The sequence below is a fragment of the Ictidomys tridecemlineatus genome, chromosome 4 (assembly GCF_052094955.1).
Source record: "Ictidomys tridecemlineatus isolate mIctTri1 chromosome 4, mIctTri1.hap1, whole genome shotgun sequence".
NCBI lineage: Eukaryota > Metazoa > Chordata > Mammalia > Rodentia > Sciuridae > Ictidomys > Ictidomys tridecemlineatus.
In genome coordinates this window covers 62205377-62233204 of record NC_135480.1, presented here as the reverse complement: position 1 = coordinate 62233204, position 27828 = coordinate 62205377, and the positions used below count along the sequence as shown (strand labels likewise).

Sequence of the window (27828 nt, the reverse complement as noted above, 5' to 3'; positions counted from 1 at the left end):
ACTCCGGAGGCTGAGGCAGGAGGATTTCAAATTTGAGGCTAGCCTGGGCAACTCAGCAAGACCCTAAGCAACTTGGTAAGACCCTGTCTCAAAATAAAAAATAAAAAGGAATAGGGGTGTGGCTCAGTAATAAAACACCTATAAATTCAATCCCCAGTACCACCCCCCAAAAAAGAAAAAAAATATTTTCAACAAAAGGTGTGAGAACAAGTAGATAACCATATGAAAGAAGAAAAAAGAGGAAGAGAAGGAAGAGAGGAAGGGGGAGGAAGAGGAGACAGACGTAATCTCACACTATATACAAAGGTAATTCAAATGGATCAGAACTAACTATAAAACTTAAAACAACAGAACTTCTGATCCAAGCATGGTGGTAGGATAGGTCTGTAAGTCCAGCTATTCGGAGGCTTAGGTAGGAAGATTGCAAGTGCCAGACCAGTTTGGGCAATTTAGCAAGACCCTCTCAAAATAAAATATGAAATGAAATTGGGGCATGGTGGCACAGACCTGTAATTCCAGCAATTTGGGAGGCTGAAGCAGGAGGATTGGAAGCTCAAGGCCAGCCTCAGCAATTTAAGAGGGACCCTTAGCTTTTTAGCAAGACCCTATCTCAAAACAAAACAAAAATAGGACTGTGAATGTAGCTCAGTGGTAATGCATCCTTAGTTCAATCCCCAGTACTAAAAACAAACAAACAAACAAATAAACAAAAAACCCAAAATGGGCTGGGGATATGGTTCAGGGATAGAGTTCTTGCCTAGCATGTGGAAGGTTCTGGCTTCAATTCCTAGAGCCACATTTACACACACACACACATACACACACACTTTTAAAAAGAGAACAATATAAATTAAAAAAGGAAACTATCATTTTTTTGTAGTTGTTATTTTGATACTGGGGATCGAACACTGGGATTATAACCATGGGATACCATGCCCAGCTAAGAAACTGGTATCTAAATAGATAAGGAATTTTCATAACTCAATAACAAAAAAAGTCATTTTTAATAAGAACAAAAGGTCTGAAAAGATATGCCACCATAGAAAATATACAGATATCAAATAAGGATATAAAAAGATATTCAACATCATTAGGGAAATGCAAATTAAAACCACTATGAGATACCACTACATACCAACAGGGTTTCCTTAAATTGCTGATACTGGCCTTGAACTTATGATCACCTTGCCTCATCCTCTTAAGTCTCTGGGAATACGGTGTGCAACACTGTACCCAGCTTAAGGGACTTTTTAAAAAACTGGCAATATCAAGAGCTGACCAGGATGAAGAGTTACTGGAACTCTTACATTGCTAGTGGAAATACAAAATAGTGAAGCCATTTGTTAGTTCCCTATAAAGTTAAACAATCCAAAAATCACATTCTTAGCTACAGAGCCAAGAAAAAAGAAGACATATGGTCCTTGGAATTTTATACGAGAAGGCTTATTTTGGCTTTATTCATAATCACCATTCCAACTTATTGGTGATTCCTCAAGGAAGTAAGCCAAGTGTCCAAATGTACATCAACAGACAAATGGATATGACAGTCTAACCATTTAATAGAATATTACTCAGCAATAAAATACTTGTAAAAATTTGTATACCTATGAGCCAGGTGCAGGGGTGCATGCCTGAGGCAGAAAGGATTGCAAGTTCAAAGCCAGCCTCAGCAATTTAGCAAGGCCCTAAGCAACTCAGTGAGACCCTGTCTCTAAATAAAATCCAAAAAAGGGATGGGGATGTGGCTCAATGGTTAAGTACCCTGAGTTCAATGCCAGGTACCCCCCCTCAAAAAATGTGATACTTACATTCATAGCAGCATTATTTACAACAGCTAAAACAGGGAAGTAAGCCAAGTGTCCATCAACAGATAAATAGATAAGCAAATCGTAAAATATACATACAGTGAAATATTATCCAGCCCTAAGAAGGAAAGAAATTCTGACATATGCAACAAAATGGATGAATTCTGAGGACATTACACTAAGTGAATTACGACAGTTACAAAAAGACAAATACTGTATGATTCCACTTATATGAGGTAAACAGTCAAAACACAGAGACAGAAAAATAGTATAGTAGTTGCCAGGGGCTGGGGGAAAAGGGGAAAGGAAAATTGTTATTTAATGAGTATAGAGAGAGTCTTCATTTTACAAAATAAAAAAGGTTATGGAGATGGTTGGTGGTGATGGTTCATATCATTTTTTGGTACTGGGTACTGAATTCAGAGATGCTTAACAACTGAGCCACGTCCCCAGCCCATTTTATTCTTGACTTTGAGGCAGGGTCTCACTAAGTTGCTTAAGGCCTCACTAAGTTTAAAGCTTTAAACTTTCAATCCTCCTACCTCAGCCTCCTGAGTTGCTGGGGTTACAGGCATGTGCCACTATGCTGGGCAATGAACTGTACATTTGAAATCAGTTAAGAGGTTAGGTGGTAGAGCAATTGCCTAGCATGCATCAAGCCCTGGGTTCAATCCCCAACACTGCAAAAATAAAAATTGAAAAGTTAAGATGGAGCAAGGTGTGGGTGGCACATACCTATAATCCCAGTGATTCAGAAGGCTAATATTCCCACACGACAGCCCCCTGGGAAAAACGGAGTGACAGTGTGGCTCAGGAGGAGGGAGGGAATTAGCCAAACATTAAACCTCTCCCAGAACCTCCTTTCCCAGTAACAATGGGACTCAAAGGAAAAAGCAAACTTTCATCCCTTCCTGGGTTCATCCCCAGCGTCTCCACAAAAAGCAAACATTCATCCCTCGCAACCACAGTGGGTGTCCTGAAGAGAGGAGGTAGATACAGAAACGCTGGGCCCTGGACTTTTACCCTTTCCCATTGCCAATGAGTCCTAGAAGGAGAAAAGCAAATAGTGAAGCTCTAGCTAACAATGGGTCTCAGAGGAAGGAAGATAAGCAATGAAAACCCAGTTCTGAGCTATTCCCAGTGACAAACTTTTTACAACTGCCTTCCTAAGTTAAAATTTTAACCTGCACAACTAGGTCGGAACAGCACCTCTGTAGTCTTCAATGATTAATTCACCCTTATTGTAAACTATAAAACTCAAGACTTCTTCTGTAACCCTGGGGCCATTCCGAACCCAGAAAATGAGCCCTCCCAAGCCTGACTGATTGACTTCACTGTAGAATAAAGGAGAGCTTGCTAATCCATTTGAGGTGCTTCCATCCTGGTTATTTGTGTTTTCATTATAGTACAAAAGCTGTGTTGGTTATTTTTGCTTACAGGGAGGATCACAGATTTGAGGTCAGCTTTGGCAATTTAGCAAGATCCTGTCTCAGAATAAAAACTAAAATGGGCTGGGGATGTAGCCCAGTGGTAAAGTGACCCCAGGTTTAATCCACAGTATGCAAAAAAAAAAAAAAAAGTTATAATGATAAACTTTATATGTATTACCAGAATTAAAACAATAAAAACTTAATCCAAGCTACTTGGGAGGCTGAAGAAAGAGGATTATAAATTTGAGGCCAGCCTCAGAAACTCAGCAAGACTATCTCAAAATAAAAAATAAAAAGGACTAGAGATGTAACTTAGTGGTAAAGCATACCTAAGTTCAATCTCCAGTACCTCAAAAAATAAAAATAAATTAAAACTTGACACAGAAACAGAAAAATAGTATAGTAGTTGCCAGGGGCTGGGGGAAAAGGGGAAAGGAAAATTGAATAACCATGAATAACTCCCAAACACATCATGCTAAGTCAGAGGCCAGAGAAATAGCTACATACTGTGTGATCCCATTTACGTGATATTCTGAATAAGTTAAAACAACAGGGACAGAAAATCAATCATTGGTTGCCAGGGAACTGAGTAGGGCAGGGGAAGGAGACTGACTGACTATACCAGAGGACATGGAAAATTCTATGCTAATGGAATATAAATTTTGATTGTGACAAACTATATATCTAAAAAAAAAAGGTGAATTTTTCTGGGCACAGTGGTGCATACTTGTAATCCTAGTGGCTTGGGAGGCTGAGGCAGGAGGATCGTGAGTTCAAAGCCAGCCTCAACAAAAGCAAGGTGCCAATAAGCAACTCAGTGAGACCCTGTCTCTAAATAAAATACAAAATAGGGTTGGGGATGTGGCTCAGTGATTGAGTGCCCCTGAATTCAATCCTCAGTACCAAAAAAAAAAGTGTGTGTGGGGGGATTATACTACATGTAAATTATTCCTCAAAAAACATGATTTAATGAAAAAGATAGAGGGTTGGGGATGTGGCTCAAGCAGTAGCGCGCTCGCCTGGCGTGCGTGCCGCCCGGGTTCGATCCTCAGCACCACCTACAAACAAAGATGTTGTGTCCGCCGAGAACTAAAAAATAAAAATATTAAAAGTCTCTCTCTCTCTCTCTCTTTAAAAAAAAAATGAAAAAGATAGAGTATGCTACATCAAAAACATCCACCCAAAGGCTCCTTTCATACCTTTCCTCGACTTTGATGAAGAGATGGTTGCAGAGGTTATGAACATACTGGGCATAATTCTCTGCCAGGGCCATGTCGTATGCAGTTAAATGAATGTTTAAAACCCCATATTCAGAATCTGTCCCCAAATTAATGGGTCTCACTTCCACTTTTCCCTTCTTCTTCTTGGACTGGACCGAAAACAAAAAGAGAAAGAAAATAAATCAAAGTATTGTACAAGAAATCCCAATCATACCATTTGGATCTTTTTTAAAAATTCAATCATTCAAATAAATTTGTTCACCATTTTTCTCTCAGATTACCCTACCTACAAGCTGAAGTTCTCTTGGGAAGGAATGGGTGGCTTCCCTTAACAGTTTGGGTAACAACATCAGGAGAGAGAAAATTACTGGCATTATTTTAACAAGAATACATGTGACTGTCTTCTGCCATTACCTTGTTTTGAGACTCTCTTCCCATTTCTAGTTCTGTTTCTCAATTTGTAAATTGATGTATTTATATCAGATTTGTACTGGGGATTAAACGCAGAGCCTTATACATGCTAAGCATACACTCTACCACTGAGCTACACCTCTAGTCTAGATTAAAAGATCCAGAATCTAGACTTCATATATGAATTAAGAGGTATATGAATTGAGCCGCAAAATATATATGCAAAATTTTACATGTACATTTTTCTGAGAAGAGAATCCTCAGCACTCATCAAAATCTTGAAGACATCAACAGCAGGGAGTCCCAGCATTCATTCTCTTGCAGACCTCCTAGTTCTTAGATTCCACAACTGTCTCTACATCCTTCTTGCTGAGAACTGAGAGGCAGAATAACTATTTTAGTTCTACTTTTATCCTTCATATAAAGTATTGCCTAAGTACATATCAACTTGTACAGATTGTTTTAAAAAGATAGAATGAGGCCTGGGAAAAGATCTTTACCACACCATAGATCAGGATAAAGAATGCTTCTTTACTGAAAATAATCTAACCTAAATGTGCATCAAAAGAGACTTGTTAAATAAATTAATCTGCATCCCCAGCTCCTTTTTTGAAATTGTTATTTTGAGGCAGAGTTTCACTACATTGACATCCTCTTGCCTCAACATCCAGATAGCTGGGATTATAAAGATGTGCCACATGCCTGGCAGGAATTTTTTAATATAATAATATAGAAAGACCTTTAAAATAAATTAAATGATAAAATCACACTGTAGAACAGTGTGTTCAAAATATTGCCACACATATAGTGTGGGTAGGAGAAAACAGATGTATGTATTTGCGTGTGTGTATAATTACATATATACTTGTTTGCTTCTATATCCAAAAATTATCTCTAGGGATGTTCAAAAATAATTATATTATTGGCTTCCTGTGAGGGGACTGGGTGGCCAGGCTATAGTGGGAAAAAGAAGCCTTTTTAACTGCTTTTCTTCTATATTTAAAAATTGGGGGCTTGGGATTACTTGCCTAGCATGCACAAGGCCTTGTATTTGATCCAAGCCATTGAAAAAGAACAAAAAAAAAATCTACTACATTTTGGAAGATTTTATTGCAACATAACATTTGTACCCCAAAATGCATAAATAAGTATACAGCTTAATAAATTTTTACAAAGTGAAAATATCTGTGTGATCAGTATTCTAGACAATAAACAGATCTTTTCTGGTACTCCAAAAGGTCTCCTCCTTTTCCCAAATTGGTAATCATTCTTCTATTTATATAACCATATGGTTATTTTACCTAATTTTGGATTTCATGAAAATGAAATGGTATGCTACATTCTCTTTTATGTCTGGCTTCTCTCATTATGTTTGTAAATTTTGTCATGCATTATATTAAACAATAATGGTCTTTCCTTCTCAATGATCTAGCAGTCCACTGTACAGATATACTAAAATGTATTTACCCTTTCTACTCTTGGTGGGAATGTGGGTTGTTTCTAGCATGAGGCCATTATGAACAGCATTGCTGCCAATGTTCTTGTATTTATCTTTTTTTTTTTTTGTAGTTGGACACAATACTTTTATTTTATTTATTTTAATGTGATGCTAAGGATAAAACCCAGCACCTTGCATGTGCTAGGCAAGTGCTCTACCACTGAGCCACAACCCCAGTCCTTGTATTTATCTTTTACTGAAAGTATATATGTGTTTTTCTTGGGAATATATATGGGAATTGAAATACTGACTCATAAAGTATGCATATCTTCACTGTTAACAGATAGTCTCAGACAGTTTTACAAAGTAGTTTTCAATTTAGTCCCCTACCAGCAGTGTATGAGAGTTTTAGTTGCTCTGCATTCTTGTCAAAACTTAGAAAACAGTACAGTAAGGCTTTCTGGTTGGTTTGTTCACTTTAGTCACTTTGGTGTATATGTAGTGGTAATGCACTGAGGGTTTTTAAAATTTTAAATGTTTATTTTTTTTAGCTGTAGTTGGACACAATATTTTTATTCCATTCATGTATTTTTAAGTGATGCTGAGGATCAAACCTAGGGCCCCATGCATGCTACGTGAAAACTCTACCACTGAGCCACAACCCCAGCCTGCATTGAGGTTTTGACAAACATTTCCTTTATGTTTACTGAGCCTGAGTACCTTCTTATGTTTATGGCCATTTGGATATTATCTTTTATTACCTGCCTACTCATGTATTTTGTCCATTTTTATTTTCTGGTTGCTAGGAATTGAACTCAAGGCCCTGCAAATGCTAAGCATGTGCTCTACCACTGAACTAACCACTTTGTTCATGTTAAAAATTGAGTTGTCAGGGGCTGGGGATGTGGCTCAACCGGTAGCACGCTCGCCTGGCACGCATGTGGCCCGGGTTCGATCCTCAGCACCACATACAAACAAAGATGTTGTGTCGGCCAAAAACTAAAAAATAAATATTAAAAAAAAATTGAGTTGTCTTTCTCTTATTGATTTATACAAGTTCTTCATATAGTCTAGGCATAATCACTTGCATGTATATGCAAATATCTTTGCTTTCTCTCTAGCTTTCCTTTTTACTATTTTGTATCTTGATGAACGTTCTTATTTTAAGTTAGTCCAATTTATTAATTTTTCTTTTATGTTTATAGTGACTTTATGTCACTATGTATAGATATTCTTCTATTTTGTCTTCTAGCAGCTTTATTTATTTATTTATTGTGGGGCGGGTACCATGGGTTAAACTCAGGGGCACTCGACCACTGAGCCACATCCCCAGCCCTATTTTGTATTTTATTTAGAGACAGGGTCTCACTGAGTTGCTTAGCACCTCCCTGTTGCTGAGGCTGGCTTTGAACTCACAATTCTCCTGCCTCAGCCTCCCTAGCTGTTGGAAATACAGGCATGTGGCAATGCACCTGGCTCTAGCAGCTTTATTTTAACATTTACACTTAGATCTATGATTGATATTTTTTTTTTTTTGGTGCTTGTGATTGAAACTAGGGATCTGTGCAAACTAAGCACATGCTCTACCACTAAACTACACCCTCAGCCTATAATCCATTTTTAAGTGATTTTTGTTTATAGTATGAAACAGGAATCAAGAGTCACTTTTTGCCAGGTGAAGAGGTGCTGGTAATTCCAGCAGCTCAGGAGACTGAGGCACGAGGATTTCGAGTTCAGAGCCAGTCTCAGTGAGACCCTGTCTTTAAATAAAATGCAAAAAAGGGTTATGGATGTGTCTTTAAATAAAATGCAAAAAAGATCATTTTTTTTCCCTCATAATCATCCAGCCCAAATGACGGAGTACCACTGTACTGCAGTATTACCTTTGTCATATACTAAGTGTCCTAAGTGTCAATAGATATGTGGATCTATTCCTGTAGTCTTTATTTTATTCCCTTGGAGAATTTGTCTATCCTGAAACAATGCCATATATTTTTAAAAAATATTTATTTTTTAGTAGTAGTTGGATACAATGCCTTTATTTTATTTTTATTTATTTTTTTGTGGTGCTGAGGATCAAATCCAGGGCTTTGCATGTTCTAGACAAGCGCTCTACCACTGAGCCACAACCCCAGCCCCTGAGACAATGCCATATTGTCCTAATAAATGGAGATTTATTTAGTCTTACTATTGACAGAAATACTTTTTTAAAGAGAAAATGGGCACTGGGGATGTAGCTGAGTGATAAAGTGCATGCTCAGACCTTAGTTTCAATCCCCAACACCTAACAAAACAAACAAAAAAAGTGGGGGAAGAAAAAAAATCTGTCTCTACTTATGTCTTAAGCCACCTCTATCTAGGAGCCAATAGCCTACAGGCTGCCAGAGCATCTGGAATGGTCTCTAGCAGCCGAAGACAGCAGGAACCCAGTTTGCACTAGCACGGGGAAGACACACAAATATTCCATTCACAAGGCTAGTAATACTGACAATAGACCTGATCTCGAAGGGATGTTCTGAGAATTGAACAAAATACTATATGTAAATCTGTGACACATATTTAAACATTCAATAAACATTAATTTACCCAGGGTTTGAGCCCCAGTGCTGGGGAGAGAGGAACATGGAGGGTGAGGTGGGAGAGAGAAAGAGATTTTTGTCCTGGTTCTTCATTTTGTGTAGACAGAATATAAAGCCGTGAGAGATTGAGAATGTCTTCCAGAGTCACACAGGCAGACAGCATAGAGCCCAGACCTTTTCAATACATCCTCTGAAGTTGGTTTTTTGTTTGTTTTGCAGAGGTGGTGGGAAGGGGTAGCCAGGGGTATTCTATTATTCAGCTAAATCCCCACCCCGCCTTAAAAAATTTTTTTTATAGTTGTAGATGGACAGCATGCCTTTATTTGTTTAGTTTTGTATGCGGTGCTAAGGATAGAACCCAGTGCTTCACACATGCTAGGCAAGCACTCTGCCACTGAGCTATAGCCCCAGCCCATCCCAAACTTTTTTTTATTTTTTATTTTGAGACAAGGTCTTACTAAGTCACGGTGGTTGTTCTGGAACTTGCAGTCCTCCTGCCTCACCCTCCCAAGTTTCTGGAAATACAGGCATGTGCCACCACACCCAGCTGTATTAGTAAAGTTTTTAACAATGGTGACCAGACCAGGGTGCTAATTTCTAGAGAGATCAGTCATCAAGGTGCAGGGCCTTGTTCTCTCTTGTTCATAGCCCACCAAGCCCAAGGCCAAATACAACAACAGGACTTCTCACTGTGACAGCACTGCAGTTGAGTTGTGAAGAATTCTAAAGTCTGAATGCAATGAGGAGAGGCTAAAATTTTTCAACAGAGAGGAGAGGAACTTCCCTGAAGTCCTAGAAGGCTTTTCTAATTAAGGAAAATCCTAGGGCTCTTCAAAGATGTTGTTTTGGGTGAACAGAGAAAGAAAGCTGATTCCAGTGTCCCTCTGAACATCTCACATGCTTTTCCATGATGGCCTAGATTTGTTTGGACTGATCTACATCATCAGGAGCTCATTGTTATATTATTATTGCTCAGTTCTAAGCCAGGGCACAGCATAGCCAGCAAGAGCTTAACTGCATATAACATCAGGTTCTAGTTTCTGTAATTTTACCTGTACAAGTTTTCTCACATTCATCCCCTCCTTTGTTCCTACTGAGTTCACACCTTCATGAATGCCACAGGGAGTTATTAAAGATATTTTTGCAAGGGATGTACATGAAACAGGGCTGTGTTTTGGGAACCCCACACTGACTGCATATAGAAGATAGCCAGGCAGAAAAGAAGGAAGGCTAGGAGAAAGGTGGTAGGAAAGATGGGCTACTGTCCACCATCAAACCTTCGAATTCCTATGACTGGCCTGGATTTATTATGGGATGGCCTATGGTAGCCATTCTTAAGACCCTGCAGTATTATATTATGGACCTCTAAATGAACTCTGGGATAAATTACCACTTTTATACAGAAATGTTCACATTATTTTACACACACACACACACACACACACACACACATGTTACAATATATAAGTATATATGTGTACACATATAAGGTTACAATAGTAAGGAAATGGCAAAGGTAACCCGTTTATGTCCAGTCAGGGCTGGAAAGTGGGTCTGTAAACCCAACCCCAGACTCTCTCTGATTTCAAAGTGAAAGATGAGAGTATGTCTATTACTATTTTCTCTCTCTCTCTCTCTCTCTCTCTCTCTCTCTCTTTGTGATACTAAGGATTTAACCCAAGTCCTCCTGCATGCTAGGCAAGTACTCCAAGTATTCTACCACTGAGCCATATCCCTAACCACAGGTGGCACTCTTTAGGGTGAGAAAATTGGAAAGGAATTGCATCATCCTAATCCTCAGACCAAAAGCCTGATATGCCCTGCAGCATACTCAGTTTCCAAAAGTTTTGGTGATAAAAATTTTAAAATTTACAATTTGGGACTTGAATGATTTGCTGATGGCACTCTGAACAGTCCATAATGAACTGTGAGCATGTTTATGACTCAATGTCATACATACATATATACAGAAGGCTTGGCTCTGATTGGGGTGGCAAAGTGGCACAACTTGTGGCTGCATCAAGAGCACCAGACTCAGATGGTAGCCAAAGAAAATCTGGACTCAAATCTTAATTATCTGCTTAGTCACTCCATGACACTGAGTGGCCACCTTAGACCTCAGTTTCTTCATCTGTTACAGCAAAGGTTATTGTGAAGCTAAATATAGTGAATTAATATGAAATAGAAATAGCATAGACATTAGATGGATTCTGAGCAAATACTAGTTTTGGAAATCACTAGTCATTTGGGCAAGTCATTTCATCTTGCTGCATCTTAGATTCCTCAAACAGGGACTTTAACAACCATAGAAATTCTGAGGATTAAATTAAACATATTGGGCTGGGATTGTGGCTCAGAGGCACAGAACTTGCCTCACACATATGAGGCACTAGGTTTGAGCCTCAGCATCACATTAAAAAATAAATAAATAAGTAAAATAAAGGTATTGTATCCATCTACAACTAAAAAATCATATTAAAAAATTAAACATATCAATTATAATAGTGTAAAATGAAATGATGTTTTTAAAGCCTGGCACATAGTAGTTATAGCACCTGGTATAGAGTACTCAATAACTGAAATTTTAAAAATAGTAATATACACAGTTGGGCATGGTGGCTCATGCCTATAATCCCAGTGACTCAGGAGGCTGAGGCAGGAGGATCACCAGTTCAAAATCAGACTTAGCAATTTAGTAAGGCCCTAAGCAATTTAGGGAGACCATGTCTCAAGATATAAAATAAAAATGGTATAGAGATGTGGCTCAGTGGTTAAGTGACCTTGGATTAAATCCCTGGTACCAAAAAAAAAAAAAAAAAAGGAAAGAAAGAAAGAATCACAAATAGTAAAACCAAACCACATTCTTTTTAGTGTGATAATCTGGCCTAGGGACAAGATTGGACTCTTACAGAAATATCTCAATCTAGATAATCCCAAATTAAATAATGAGAGAACTAAGAGACAATTCCCCTTACTTTCTAGTTCCAATATTACCCATCCTGTGCATATATGATCTTCAAGTCTTTGCAAAGGCTGCATACTCCCCTTTTCTAATGGATTCTCCTTACCCCTTACCTCTGGTTCTTTAATTAGGTGCTTATATCTTCCAATCCCATGAGTGGGCTTTGTTTTATAGGGCCGGCTGGTAGTCAGTAGAATGCCATCTAAAAGAGAAAAAATAAAACAAGCCTATTTCTAAGCTCTTCCAAGGACTGACAGATCATATTATAGGAGGCAAATTATCCACTGAAGGACAGAAAATATTTGGGGCCAGAGAGCAATTTGTTTGTTTAAATAACCATAGGTATTTCTTGATTCTAGACAAATTCTATTTGCCCTCCTTTTCTCCCCTTTTAGCCCATGGAATATATCCAATTCCCACCACCCATCTTTCTTTTGAGAAATTCTCTCCTGCAAAACTCATTGGGGATAGGAGAACAAAATACATTTTCATAGGGCTCTCATCTCTTCTTGTTCCTTAATGGCAATAACCTTTTTTGTTGGGACTTTATAGATACAGAGACAAGTAGCGAAAATGTTCAGTAAAGAAGAGAATCACCAAGTTCTATAAAATTTATAGAGCACCTGCATAACATGCACAAGTTCCTGGGTTCTAGCCCCAGCATCATAAACAGAAATCATCCAATTTGAATTATTTGTGTTAATATGTTAAGTGAACAACAATAACAAAAGACAGAATAGTGTACATGCATGCTACTACTAGGTTAAAAAAAGGAGGATCCCTAAACCGGGAGAGGTGGTACATGTCTGTAATCTCAGCAATTTGGGAAGCTGAGGCCAGCCTAAGCAACCTGGCAAGACCATCTCAAAATAAAAAAGACCAGTGGTAAATCCTCAGTACCAGAGAGAGAGAAAGAGAAAGAGAATATCCCTATATACATACTTATTGTGGTAGAGAGGTGCCACCAAAATTTTCCTTTAAGGAAGTACTTGCTGACCACATCTTGCTTCTTGCTTTCATATAAACATATTACACATACAAACATTACCTTTTAATCTTATTATCCTCATTTACAAATAAAGAAGCAATGGTAGCTCAAAAAAAAAAATGACAAAATGACCAGCAAATGATACAGGAAGAAAGAGACAGAACTGCCATTTAAATCTAGGTTTTGGGGCTAGGGATGTGGCTCAAGCGGTAGCGCGCTCGCCTAGCATGCGTGCGGCCCGGGTTCGATCCTCAGCAGCACCACATACCAACAAAGATGTTGTGTCCGCCGAGAACTAAGAAAAAATAAATAAATGTTAAAAAAAAATAAAAATAAATAAATAAATCTAGGTTTATCTGACTGCACAGCCAGTGTTCATAACCAATAGATTAAAACAACTGAATTTCCAGAATACAAAATCTGGCTAGATCTGACCTTTCTTGGCTCTGGTCTCCATTCCTTATCTCTCCCCATTCACTGGAACTAGCCATGCACAGGTCTGCTTGTCTGCCTGTCTTTTCTGCTGTCTCTACTCTCTGGAGAAGCCCTCGTCCTAGGTTCCTGCTTCTTTTCCTTCTGGCTCCTGTAATCCTGTCCTCATCTCCTCAGGGTCATCACTCTATCAGGTGGTAACAAAAATGATATTGAGAAGTCTGACATCAAGTGAAAAGGTTTCTTAGGTCCCTATTTTTTGTTTCTATTGTTGTTATTTGGTACCAGAGATTGAATCCAGGGGCATTTAATCACTGAGCTACATCCCCAGTACTTTTTATTTTTTATTTTGAGATATGGTTTCACTAAATTGCTGAGGCTAGCCTGGAACTCATGATCCTCCTACTGCAACCTCTTGAGTCACTGGGATTATAAGTATGCACCACTATACCCAGATAGGCGGCTGTTTCCTAAAATGGGCTTCCAAGGAGGTCTGTTCTGTGCCAGGTCAATCAGAGACAATCCTTGTTTCTAGGCTTTCTTGAATTTACAATCTACATTCTTTTACCAAGATATCCCTTGGTTCCTTTCCATGATTATGGACTAGTCCATATTTACAATTACATGCCAACAATTGTGTAGACACTGGGACATTACAAAGGTAAATAAAATATGCTGCTTTTTCTTGAAACATTCAAGGTCTCCTCAGGAAGGATGAGGATTTGTATACCATAAGGGGGGTATACTTTTAAAATATTTTTTAGTTATAGTTGGACACAATACCCTTATTTTATTTATTTATATGTGGTGCTGAGGATTGAACCCAGGGTCTCACATGTGCTAGGCAAGCGCTCTACCGCTGAGCCACAACACCATCCCTACAAATTACTTTAATAGAGATGTGCGCAATGTTGTAGGTACACAAAGGAAGGGATAATTAACTTTGCTTTTGAGGTAGGGGTACAGGGTGCAGGGGAATAGGTTCAGAAGACATAATAGCTGTGTTCTTAAAAGAGGAGCAAGAGTTTACCATGCAAAAAGAAGGAGATCTTTCCTTGCTAAGCTGGTGAGCTGGCTTCAGACTTGGGCCAGCTTCCTGAGTAGCTGGGATTACAGGCATGTACCACCACACCAACCTGAGGGAGGTGTTTTCAGCTAGAAATTCCCAAAGAGTAATGAACATAAATGAGGTATGTCCTAGGCTGCTGCCCCAATTGTATCTCTCTGAACATAAGACCTTTGAGGCTTTGAGCTCTAGATCCTTCAACCTGGGGCTCCACCCAAGAGGCTGATATCAAAATTTCTTTAATGGGGACATGATGATCCTCAGATCAGAACCTTAAAAATGAGTCCTATCTAACATAATTTTACTATCTCAAAATATGACGTCCTAAAAAGCAATGAACTCTCTAAAGTATGTTCACTCACTCAATGAATACTTATTATTATGCATCCAGGTAGCCAGTGACAATTGTAACATCAGAGCTATGTAAATGATACACACGAATTGTGAAACTATGCAGTATATAACTAACCTACTATGTGTGGAGATCTGACTGGTACCAAGCACTACCCCAGAAGCCAGAGTTGAAACAATGAACAAAGTCCATGCAATACAGAACCTATCATCTAGGGAGACAAAGAGTACATCAATGTCGGGTGATAAGGGCTATCTATGATAGGACCTGCACATGCAAGGAAGGAGCACTTTAGTTGATGAGGGATCAGGAAAGGCTTCTTGGAGCAGATGATTTTTAAGTAAAACTTGAAGGACAGGAAGGATTTAGCAAAGAGAAAACAAGGTATAGAGAGGAGAAGGACCAGAAAGAATTTCAAAGCAGAGCATGAGGAACAGGATGTTAAAAGATGAACTTAGACAAATAACCAAGGCTTAGGAAGAGCTTATTTATTTATTTATTTTATTTTTTTTTAAGAGAGAGTGAGAGAGAGAGAGAGAGAATTTTTTAATATTTATTTTATTTTTTTAGTTATTGGCAAACACAACATCTTTGTTTGTATGTGGTGCTGAGGATCGAACCTGGGCCGCACGCATGCCAGGAGAGCACGCTACCGCTTGAGCCACATCTCCAGCCCAGGAAGAGTTTAATTATTGAATACTTATGATATTGGATACAACAGTGAACAATGCCAACAAAACTCTGTTTTTAGAGCTTACAGCCTAGTGGAATCACTAGTGGAATAGTCACAAAATAAATATAAGATACAAATTTTCATAAGTGATAAAAAAAGAAATCATAGACAGCTATGACAACACAATAAACATATCTATTTTAGAATGGAATATCAGCAAAGGTTTCTGAAAAAATGACATTTGAAATGAGACCAGAATTCAGAAGAAAATGGTTAACAGTGATTATCCTCAAGTGGAGAAAGTAAGTGGCTAGAAGGAAAAGAGACTAACTTTTTAGTTTCTTTTGCACCTTTTAAATTTTGTTCCATGTAGATGTATTATCTATTCAATAAAATAAAATAGGGGATTTAACAGGCAAATAGTTTATTGGATAAAAAAAATGGAGGATGAAATTTTTGAATAACAGCATGTGAAAAGACCCTATTATGGGACATAACTAGGCATATTCAAGAAGTAAAAAGGCCATCAGTGTGACTGAAGCAAAGAGAGAGGGACACACCAAAGAGAATAAAGTGAGTGGTGGGTTGGAACCAAAAATGCTGGGCCTTATTAAGCGTTTAGATTTCATCCTGAAAAGAAATAAACAGGAAATCTTTATGCCTGGTATGCTTTACAAAGATCCTTCTGGTTACTGTGTGAAAGGAATGAGGAAAAGGAGTATAAATCGAAGAGTTGAGAAATTAGAAACTGGAGCAAAGTAATTGTTGTGGATCTCCCTGTACCCACATGCACTCCATTCCATCCCCTAGAACTGACAAATTCTTCTAAAATACAAATCTAATTATGTTGTTTCATAAATTCAACCACTTATACACTGCACATACATATTTTTTAATTTTTTTAATATTTATTTTTTCAGTTTTCAGTGGACACAACATCTTTATTTTATTTTTCTGTGGTGCTAAGGATCGAACCCAGTGCCCCGCGCATGCCAGGCGAGCACGTTACCGCTTGAGCCACATCCCCAGCCTGCACATACATATTTTTAAAGTACTTAATATATGTTTGACATTACAAAAATAACAATGAGTGAAACAGAGGTAGTCTTCGCTATATTTTTCAATGTTTGAATGTTTGATGGTTTTCCACTACCCAAAGTGGGAAGTTTTAGGTAAGCATTTAAGAATCTTGATTCTAAGGTCTGTTTCAACTCATTCTCCTACTCTCCTAGATCTTTAGAATCCTGTTCTTCAGCCAAAGAGCTACACTTCTTACTCTTTATAAAAACTGAAGTTTTCTTGTCTCTTTGTCTTCCCGAGCTGTTCCCTTACTCAAGGATTGTACCTCTCTAACAGTGAAATTCTACACAGACTCTGAGGTCAGCTCAAATGTCACCATCTCTGTGAAACTCTTCTTCTGCCCTAACCATACAAAGATCAAGAGTTTACCTCACTATAATAGCTCTCATGTCTGAATTACATAATAAAACATTTTGTGTAAATAGAAAAGAGAATTCAAGCAGGGCATGGTGACACACACCTGTATTCCCAACAACTTAGGAGGCTAAGACAGGAGGATTGAAAGTTTAAGGCCAGCCTCAGAAACTTTGCAAGGCCTAACCAACTTGGTGAGACCTTGTCTGAAAATAAAAAGGGCTAGGGATGGGCCTGGGATTGTAGCTCAATGGTAGAGCGCTTGCCTAGCATGTGTGAGGCACTAGGTTTGATCCTTAGCACCACATCAAAATAATAAAATAAAGGCATTCTGTCCATCTACAACAATAAAAAGGGCTGGAGATGTGGCTTAGTGGTTAAGTGCCCCTGGGTTCAATCCCCAGTACAAAAGGAAAAAAGAATTCAGAGTTGCTAGTCACCCTCTTTAAGTACATAAAAATTCAATCATCCAGTGATTTCAGAAAGCAGAAGGAAAACTGATATTTGAGATAATGATACATCTGAAGTTGAAAGGGCCACAAATGCTTGACTCAGTCTCATCTGCAAGAATTCCTTGGCAAGGAGACATTTTCAAATTCAGTTTGGGCAATTCCTATAATTAGAGCAGCTGGTTAATTAAAAAGCTGGTTCAAACCACTGTTAAATTAACCATTTTCCTCCTTAAATGAAAGGTTTGTTTCAAATTACCAGTGGTTAAACTGTTTAATTAGCCAGTTGTTTTAATTGTAAAATGTGTAAGTTTGAAAGCCTCTGATTTCCTGTAAATTCAACTGGATTCTTTCCCCTTGCTTGAGTCCTTAAGCTGGGTTTCCTTCAGTCACTTTAACATTGCAACCTCATGAGAAAAAAGAGCAATCTTCACTGACAAAGACATAAAATCTCATATCTCAAAAAGAGGCTTTGAAAAACTTTCAGTTACTACAATTACAAGATACTGATTTCTCCCACTTGGCTTCTTTTTCTTGTATATATGCCAGAGAGAACTGTCCTTCAATATCTTTGTTTTCTAGACTAAGAATTAAACCTGTCAATCTAGAATGGAAATAGACAACTTTGTTTAATTATTTCCCTTTTGAAAATGGAACAAAAAATTTTAGATTTTAGCAGGGCTATGCAGGTAGGGAAAGGGGGAAAAAACTGGGATAGCCCCAGCCAAAACTCTAATTACAGGATATTCTCTCTATCCATTAGACTATAAGTCCCTCAAGGGCAGAGAGAATGCAAGAACCTGGCAAATGATGTATGCTGTTAGTATATATTAAAATAAATAAATAAATAAATAAACACCATGAATGGTTCTTTTTACTTGTATTGAGCACGTATCTTTATTTATTTGTTTGTTTGTTTATGTGTTGTTGGGAATTGAACCCAGCATTTAACACATGCTAGGCAAGCACTCTACCACTGAGCCACAACCTCAGCCCCCATAAACGGTTCTTGAGTTAGTTAAGAAGATAATCTGCAATGATTTGCCCTTGGCAAATTTCTCCCTGCAGCTGCCCAGTTTTTTCCTTCAAAAATTATCCATACTCCTTATAGTTCTAATGATTTGGATTTGAATATACCATGTCTCTCTGACTCTACCTTTTTGCTCACACTGTGATAAGAGCACTCTAAGAACTACTCATTTTTAGCCTCTTCAGACCTTTTTTAATATATTTACTTCTACCTGTCTACTGTGCTTAAATTAATAAGAAAAATATGGTTATCAGTACCAGGCCTATTTATGGTTTAGATATGAGGTATCTCCCAAAAGCTCCTGTGTTCATGCAATAATGTTCATAGGTAAAATGACTGGATTGTGAGCTGTAATCTAATCAGTTCATACTAGTTTGAATGGACTGACTGGCTGGAAACTGTAGGCAGGTGGGGGGTGGCTAGAGGAGGTGGGTTGCTGGAACCCAGGAGTTCATCTGCCTTCGGGCCCCTACCACCCTCCTCTTTCTGCTTCCTGGATGCCATGAAGTGAGCAGTTTTCTTCTGCCATGTCTTTTGGCCCTGACCTGCTGCCTCTCCTTAGGCCTAGAGCTATGAATTCAGACATCTATGGATGACACCTCTGAAACCGTGAACCCCCAAATAAACTTTCTCTCCTCTAAGTTGTTCTTGTCAAGTATTTGGTCACAGGGGTGCAAATCTAACTAACACATGGCCCATCCATGTGCAAACCTAACTATCCACATGGCCCACAAACAGAGGCAGCAGGAATGGTACCCACGGACCATATATACAGAGTAGATGAATAAATGTAAAATTAGGATACTGCTCTCTACTCTTCTTTTCTGAATATCTTGTAATTCAATTTGAAAATTTCTGGTGTTAAAGATATCCTAAAGAACATAGGGGCTGGGGATGTGGCTCAAGTGAGTAGCACGCTCGCCTGGCATGAGCAGGGCACTGGGTTCGATCCTCAGCACCACATAAAAATAAAACAAAGATGTTGTATCCACCGAAAACTAAAAAATAAATATTTAAAAAATTATCTTTCTCTTAAAAAAAAAAAAGAACATATGAAGGGGCTAGGAATGTGACTTAGTGGTACATCACTTCCCTAGCAAGTATGAGGCCCTGGGTTTAATATGCAATATCCCCGCCACCACCCCATGCACCCCCCCACCAAAAAAAATGTATATGAATATATATGAAAAATGGCAGGATTGGGGTAAAACAAATAAAAAAGCCAACAATGCTATCTTCTCTCAAGTAGAATTACCTTGGCAAGCCAACAGTGGTTAAGTTATTCTGGGCCATAGGGCTGGGGTTGTGGCTCAGTAGTAGAGCACTTGCCTAGCAGCGTGAGGCACTAGGTTTGATCTTCAGTATCACATAAAAATAAATAAATAAAGATATTGTATCCATCTACAATTAAAAATATTTTTTTAAAAAAAAAAGTTATTCTGGGCCTTGAAGCCCTCTAGGAACTGGTATTTCCTGAGCACAACTTAAAAAGAGCAAAAAAAAGGATAAATGGCCAGTAATATATGTTGAACCAACTAATAAGTAAAGGCATACAAACCACAAATAGTCTTTTAAAACTTATATTAGTAAATATTAAAAGTAATAATACTCAGTGTTGATGAGTATATGAAAAGATTCTCAAATATCAAAGTAATATTAAATGATACAATCTTTCTGGAGAACAATTTGGTACTATAAATCAATAGTTCTAAAAATATACATTTCCTTGACCTAAGAGTTCTACTTTTAGAAATGTATCCTAAATAAATCAGACAAGGGCACAAAAATTAGTGTACAAGGATGTTCTTCATAGTGTTGTTTACACAGCAAAATCTTAGACATAACTTAAATTTTTCCAAATAGGGAAATTTTGAGTATATTATGCAATTATCCCCTACCTTTTTTTTCAAAAGGATCCCTATTAGATTTATTTCAATGGCACTTTACATGCCATTTGATCTCAGCTTTAAAAACAAAACAACTGGGTGGTAGAATGAGACAAACTATATAGATAGATAGATAGATAGAGAGATAGATACACACTCACCATATATACACTATATATACACTATATATATATATATACCCTATATACATGTATGATTACACTACTGGTGTGACTCAGCACCATGTACAGTCAGAGGAATGAGAAATTGTGATCCATTTGTGTACAATGTGTCAAAATGCATTCAACTGTCATGTAGAACTAACTAGAACAAATTTTAAAAAAATAAAAAATTAAATAAAATAAAATAAGCAAAAAAACCCCAAAACAACCTCAGAATTAAGTAGCAAACAGATACTAATATATACAACAAAACTATGTATAGGGGGCTGGGGTTATGGCTCAATGGTAGCACACTTGCCTGGCATGAGTGAGGCACTGGGTTTGATTCTCAGCATGATATGTAAATAAATAAAGGTCTACCAACAACTAAAAAAATTATTTTAAAAAAAGCTATGTACTGTAACTAACAAGCAGTTTGATACTGACATCCAACATACAGAACAATGAAACAAAGTTAAAAAATAGTCCCAGATCTATATGAAAGCTTAGTATATAATAAAGGTAATTCTTAAACCAATAGGAAAAAATTGAATAAATGTTGAAACAACTCACTACCCATTTTTTGGGAAAAGCTTCTAATTCCAGATGGACCACCTATTTAAAGGAAAATAAAATACCAGAAGATAATATGAAAGATTTTTTTAAAATAATCTTGGAAATCAAAGATTACCTCTTAACTATATAAAAATGTAAAACTTCTGCAAAAATCAAAGTGAAGGGAAGGTGGCTGGCAAAAATATAAAGCATATAAAAGATAAAAATAATAATTTCATTAATATATAAAAACTATATTAAAAGTTCTTACAAATCAAAAATTAAAAAGTAAACAGTTCAATAAAACAATGGGCAAAAAATATAAACAGTCTGGCCTGGGGTTGTGACTCAGTAGTTGAGTGCTTGCCTAGCATGTGTAAAACACTGGGTTCAATTCTCAGCACCACATAAAAAATTAATAAAATAAAGATATTGCTTCCATCTACAGCTAAAAATATTAAATATATATGTGTATATATATATATATATACTATATATACATATATATACACATACATATATATACACACACACACACACACACACACACAGGCAGTTCACAGGGAAAGAAATTAAAATTAAAATGACCTATAAACATATGAAAAAATGACAAACTCTCAAAAAATGCAAATTAAAACAATGTGACATGGGGCTGGGGCTCAGTGGTACAGCGCTTGCCTAGCACATACGGGGCACTGGGTTCGATCCTCAACACCACATAAAAATAAAATAAAGGTATTGTGTCCAACTACAACTAAAAAATAAAATATTTTTAAAAAAAACTAATGTGACATAATATTTCACAAGCAAAAAATTAAATAAAATGCTTTGTAAAAGTCAAATTGGGCCACAAAATACAAATATAAATTAATAGTTTTCTAAAGAGCAATCTTGTAATACTTACCAAAGTTCTTAATTCATAATCCATTGACTCAGAAATTGCAGTTCCAGGAATTTATCTTATAAATATAGAGACACAGTTTACAAAAGTATATGTAAATGGTTGTTGCAGCATATTTTGAAGTAGCAAAAAACTAAAAATAACTTAAGTGTCCAGCATTAAGACACTGTCATACATAGACACAATATACATCTTCACATATGCATTAAACTTTCCTGAAAGACATACGAGAGGGACTCCTGAGTACAGTCAAACCAATAGGAAAAAAAATGAATAAATGTTGTAACAAGTCACTACCCATTTTTGGGAAAAAGCTTCTAAATCCAGATGGACAACCTATTTAAAGGAAAATAAAATAGCTCAGTGGTAAAGAACATGCTTAGAATGTGCAAGATGCTGGATTCAATCCCCAGCACACACATACACAAGATATATAAGAAACTAATATCAGTGGCTACTACTGACTGGAAAAGACAAAGAATATTTAATTTTTCATCTTATTCTGTTTTTGTTTCATTTATATTTACTTTTACCATGTATCCATTTCATATTTTTAAATTTGTTCTAACTAGTTATATATAACAGAATATATTTTAACACATTGTACACAAATGGAGTATAACTTCTCATTCCTCTGCCATGTAGGTGCTGAGTCATCCCAATATTGTGATCATACATGTATATAGGGTAATAATGTCTGTCTCATTCTATCCTCCTCCTTCCCATTCCCACTGCTCCACCCCTCCCCTCATGCCCCTCTGCACAATCCGAAGTTCCTTCATTCTTCCCTACCCTTCTCCAATTTCATATTTTTAAAAGTTGATCATTTAAATAGTAATTTTTTAAAAAATCCTTCCTCAGAATATTTATTTGTTCCAAACAAAGTTTGCCTCTGGTTTAAGGATAAGAGATGAGTCTAAGGAAAGGGAATAAACAAGATTTGAATATAACTCTTGTTGTTTTGTTTTTAATACAAAAATTAAAAAAGACAACAAAAATCTGACAAAATGTTAATAGTTCCCAATACAGGGGTTTTTGAACATATGACCATTTTTACTTTTCTACAGATTTAACTTTCAAATTAAATTAATAAAAACAACCACATGTATGTGCACGCAGAGTACGAGCATGCACACGAACACACACACACACACACACACACACACACACACACACACAAATCCTTCCCTCAACCCCATATCCCTCTCCAGCTCCTGAATCTCTTTTCCAATTCAATCTCACTTCTTAACATTGTTTATAGTGGCTTTCTCTAACTCCTGAACTTTCATTCACTTGTCAACAAATTCCACCCATTCTATCTACACAGACTCCTCTCCCTAAGGTCACCAATGATCTCTATGTTGTTAAAATGCATACAATATCTTTCCTGGTCTCTCAGCACAAGAAATTGAAACTGTGACATAGTTGACCACTCTTTCCTTCCCAAAACACTCCTCCTGCCTGCCAGGAAACTATACTATCCTGTTTTTTTCCATCCTGGTTTTTTCCAAATTTCTTCATTAGCCATCTTTCTCAGGATCTACTAATCCATCCTCTGTCTTTTCTCCTCAGATGATGTTATTCACTCTCATGGCTGCAATTAAAATCAACAAAATGATGACTTCCAAACTTATAGTTTCAATCCAGACCTACAGTTTGAACTAAGAATCAGCATTTCCAGTGTCCTACTTAATACCCTCAAAGGCACTCCAATTCAACATCTTCAAACTCAAAATTTTGCCCCCATTCAAATGCAGCCATTCAAAATAATAATGTAGATTGTTTTAAGTATAAATATGTTCACCAAAGTGAAAAATAGAAGATTAGGCTGGGCATGGTGGCTCATGCCAGTAATCCCAGCGGCTTAGGAGGTGGAGGCAGGAGGATCACAAGTTCAAAGCCAGCCTCAGCAATTTAGCAAGGCGCTAAGCAACTCAGTGAGACCCAGTCTCTAATAAAATACAAAATAAGGACAGGGATGTGGCTCAGTGGTCAAGTGCCCTTGAGTTCCATCCCTGGTAGCCCTCCCCCCTCCAAAAAAAGAAGGTTATAATAATGTTTCCATTGTTATAACACACACAGAGAATAAGGAAAAAATACAATATGTTGTGACAGAAAAAGAGCAAGCAATCTGCTAAGATATATGCCAATTGTGGTTCATCGGTAGATCGCTCGCCTAGCACATATGAGGCACTGGGTTCAATTCTCAGCACCACACGATAATAAGTAAATTAAATAAAGTTATTGTGTCCATCTACAATTAAAAAAGTATTTTTTAAAAAAAGATATATGACAAAATGTTACATAATAATCTTCTTTTCTAGTTTCTTCCTGAGTGTGGTATGGGTGCGGATGTGTTCTCCATATTCACAAAAGAAATGCTTTTTACTTTCTTTTTTTTTCATTAATGGCGATTGAACCCAGGTGTGCTTTACCACTGAATGTTATCCCCAGCCCTTTCTACATTTTGAGACAAGGTCTTGCTGAGTTGCTGATTCTGGCCTCAAACTTATGCCCTCCTGCCCCAGCCTCCTATACAGCTGGAACTACAGTGCCCCAACATCTGGCTGCTTTTTATTTTTATTATTTTTAATATTTTAAAAAATTTTTTAGTTTTCAGGGGACACAACATCTTTGTTTGTATGTGGTGCTGAGGATCGAACCCGGGCCGCACACATGCCAGGTGAGCACGCTACCTCTTGAGCCACATCCCCAGCCCTGCTTTTTAATTTTATAATCATATAGTCTCAGTTTTTAAAAATTCTCCTGATAGGATGCAATATAAAATTCAGAGTATCAGCTATGATGTTTTCATTCTAAAACTGTTGGAACTGAAGCTTTTAGATCTAACTTCCAGTTTGTAGGAAGGGGGCAGAAGAACATGTTATGCCATGCTATGAGAAAATAGACAAATCAGAAGAAAGGATATTCTTTAAGATAAACAGTCAAGTCTCATCAAAAACATCACTGTTGGAGTTGGCATGGTGGTACATGCCAATAATTCCAGTGACTCTGTAGGCTGAGGCAAGAGAATGGCAAATTCAAGGCCAACCTGGGAAACTTAGCAATACCCTGTTCAAAATAAAAGTTAAAAGGACTGGGGATGTAGCCCAGTGGTAGACTGCCCATAGGTTCAATCCCCAGAACTGTTTAAAAAAAAAAAAAACCACTGCTGGGCCAGATGTGTACCTTAGTGATAACCAGAACACCTGTCCATCGGGTGTAAGGCCCAAAATTCAATCCTCAGTATTAAAAAAAACAAAAACAAAAAACACTATTATCAGAGAAGAAAAGTGGCAGAACTGTTTTAGATTAACAGTGACAAATGGCAAAATGCAAAATGTGAAATTTCAATCACTTTTGGTTAAAAACAACACCCAGAAAAGAAATTTGAAGGACAAATGAGAAAATGAATAGAATGCTAGATGATATTATGGCATTATTATTAACTTTTTTTGAGAGAGATAATAACATTATGTTTCTTCAACAGAACACAGAGAATGTCCTATGCATGCTAAAACATTTAGGGATGAAATATCTGATAAGGAAGGTTAACATGACAAAATATTGATAGCTAAATCTAAGTGGTGGGTATTGAAGTGCTCACTGTATTATTCTTGAGAGAAAAAATATTTCTTTTTTTTCCAATTTTTTTTAGATGTTGATGGACCTTTATTGTATTCATTTATTTATATGTGGCACTGAGAATCCAACCCAATGCCTCACACATGCTAGGCAAGCATTCTACCACTGAGCCACAACCCCAGCCCTAAGATTATTTCTTACAAGACTGTAAGCTTCTAAATGGCAAGAAATAACTATATCCTTGCTTTTTGTTATTGTTTTTGTTTTATTTTTTTTTAGGGGTACTGAGGATCAAATCCAGGGACTTGCACACACAAGGTAAGTATACTACAAGTGAGTATACTACCATGCTACACATCCCCCCAGACCATATCTTCTTCTTCCTTTTTTTTTTTTTTTTTTTTTTGTGTGTGTGTGTATGTGTGTATGGTTCTGGAGATATTGAACCTATGGGTGCTCTACCACTGAGATATACCTCCAGTTCCATTTTTTTTAATTTTTTTTTTTTTTGAAACAGGTTCTTACTAAGTTGCTGAGGCTGGCCTCAAACTTGTGATTCTTCTGCCTCAGCTTGCAGAGTCACAGAAGTACAGGGATGCACCACCATGCCCAACCTCAGCCCATATCTTCTTAATTTTGTATCTCTACCACCTAAAAACACCTTGATACAATATATGTTTACTGAGAGAATGAATAAATAAAACCCGTATTTTGAGATACTAGGCTTTGGGTCCAGTAGCAGTAGTGGTTCCTCACACATTTTTACTATCCTTTAAAATAATTAACATGGGCTGGGGTTGTGGCTCAGCAGTAGAGCACTCACCTAACACATGTGAGACCCTGGGTTCGATCCTCAGCATCATATAAAATAAATAAAGAAAGAAAGAAAGAAAGATATTGTGCCCACGAATAACTAAAAAAAATAAAATAATTAACATATTGTAAAGCCTCTTACACTGTCTTGCCTAGCAGGCACTGAGTCAGTCAGTCCCCTTCCTCACTTACACATACCTTTATCTCTAATACTATTCAGTCATATGACAGATAGCATTAGACTCTAACAATTGCTTTGAAATTTGCCACATGCTACACAGTAAAAATGGAAAGTAATTGGGTTGACACAGAGAATGAAATTAGCTGAGCTGGGAGCTGGGAATATGGCTGTGATAGAGTGCTTGCCTAGTATGCATGAGACCCTGAGTTCAATCAACAGCATGGCAAAAAAAAAAAAAAAAAAGAAAGAAAGAAAGAAAAAGAAAAGAAATTAGTTGAATTGGGCTGGAGATGTAGTTTAAAATGGTAGAGCACTTGCCTAGCATGAGGTCCTGCCCTGGGTTTGATCTCTAGCACCACAAGACAGACAAAAAAAGAAGTTAGTTGAATCAATCACATTAAATGGACATTAGTTCTAGATAAAATATTTTAAGAAAAACCTTAGCTGGTAGATTGTGGGCCTCGAAGATAGGTCTGAAACAGTAACATTATTAACAGTAACAACAGAAGCTAAATTTTTTTGAACACTTAAAAAAGTTAGCTGCTATTATTATTATGCATTTTATTTCATTGAATCTTCAAATAGTTCACTGCAGTTTTTTCTAGATTTATCCCCATTTTTTTTAAATGTGGAAACAAGCTATAGAGAAGTAGCCAAAGATCACAGAATTAGTATGTGATACAGGTGGAATACAAACTTACTATAGCACACTCACTCTTAACCACTACTTCAGGTTTTCCTTCATGGTTCATTCTATGCAAGGGGTGGGACTTGGTCTCTACTACTATTCTCAAATATGTGGTAGGCATCCTTCTAGGCAAAATTATTATAGAATGCTAGAATAGAAGGTCACTTAAAGTAGGCAGACCATACAAGGAAACAACCACTTACCTGCAGAATAAGTGGGATTCTCTCCCAAAGCTCTGAATCTAAAGAGAAGGAGAAAGTATGTTTAATCCAATTAGGTATCCACATTTATTTGTAAAGTTATCAAAACTTCTATGCTCCTCAGGATATGCCAATGCTAGATCTTTCCTTATTCCCTCTTTCTACAAACATTATTACACTTCTATCATTATATGCCAAAGTGGCAGCTCCCAAGGATGCAAATATAAGTAAGATATCTGTGTATGTGGGAATGATGTATGGACATAAATGCGAATATAGTACTGATCCAGAACAGAAACATGGACAAGATTCAGTACAAGGACTAGAGAGATGTGGCTCACTGGTAGAGTGCTTGCCTAGTATGCACAGGACTTTGGACTCAATACCTAGCACTGAAAAAAAAAAAAAAAAAGATTCAATAGGACACACAAAGCAAAGTATGGTCACTTCTACCAGGGAGGCAGAACTATTTGAATTGAGTTTTTAAAAATGAGAAACTATGAATGGAGTGGCACAGGCCTATAATCCCAGTGAGTCTAAGGCAGGAAGATCCCAAGTTCAAGGGGCAGCCACAGCAATTTAGCAAGTC

The 27828-nt window shown here is 37.2% G+C and overlaps 1 protein-coding gene across 1 annotated transcript in view; it reads right to left on the bottom strand.

Annotated features, from left to right (window-relative positions):
• The window catches only part of Mrpl48 (mitochondrial ribosomal protein L48), a 56163-nt gene that overhangs the window by 13648 nt on the left and 14687 nt on the right, over nucleotides 1–27828 (bottom strand). The window contains exons 2-5 of the mRNA XM_040284931.2: nucleotides 27243–27280; nucleotides 26670–26700; nucleotides 11959–12047; nucleotides 4435–4604 (exon numbers count right to left, since the gene is read on the bottom strand). Coding sequence (XP_040140865.1) covers nucleotides 4435–4604; nucleotides 11959–12047; nucleotides 26670–26676 — 266 coding nt within the window. The 5' untranslated portion in view covers nucleotides 26677–26700; nucleotides 27243–27280. The remainder of the gene's footprint in view (nucleotides 1–4434; nucleotides 4605–11958; nucleotides 12048–26669; nucleotides 26701–27242; nucleotides 27281–27828) is intronic.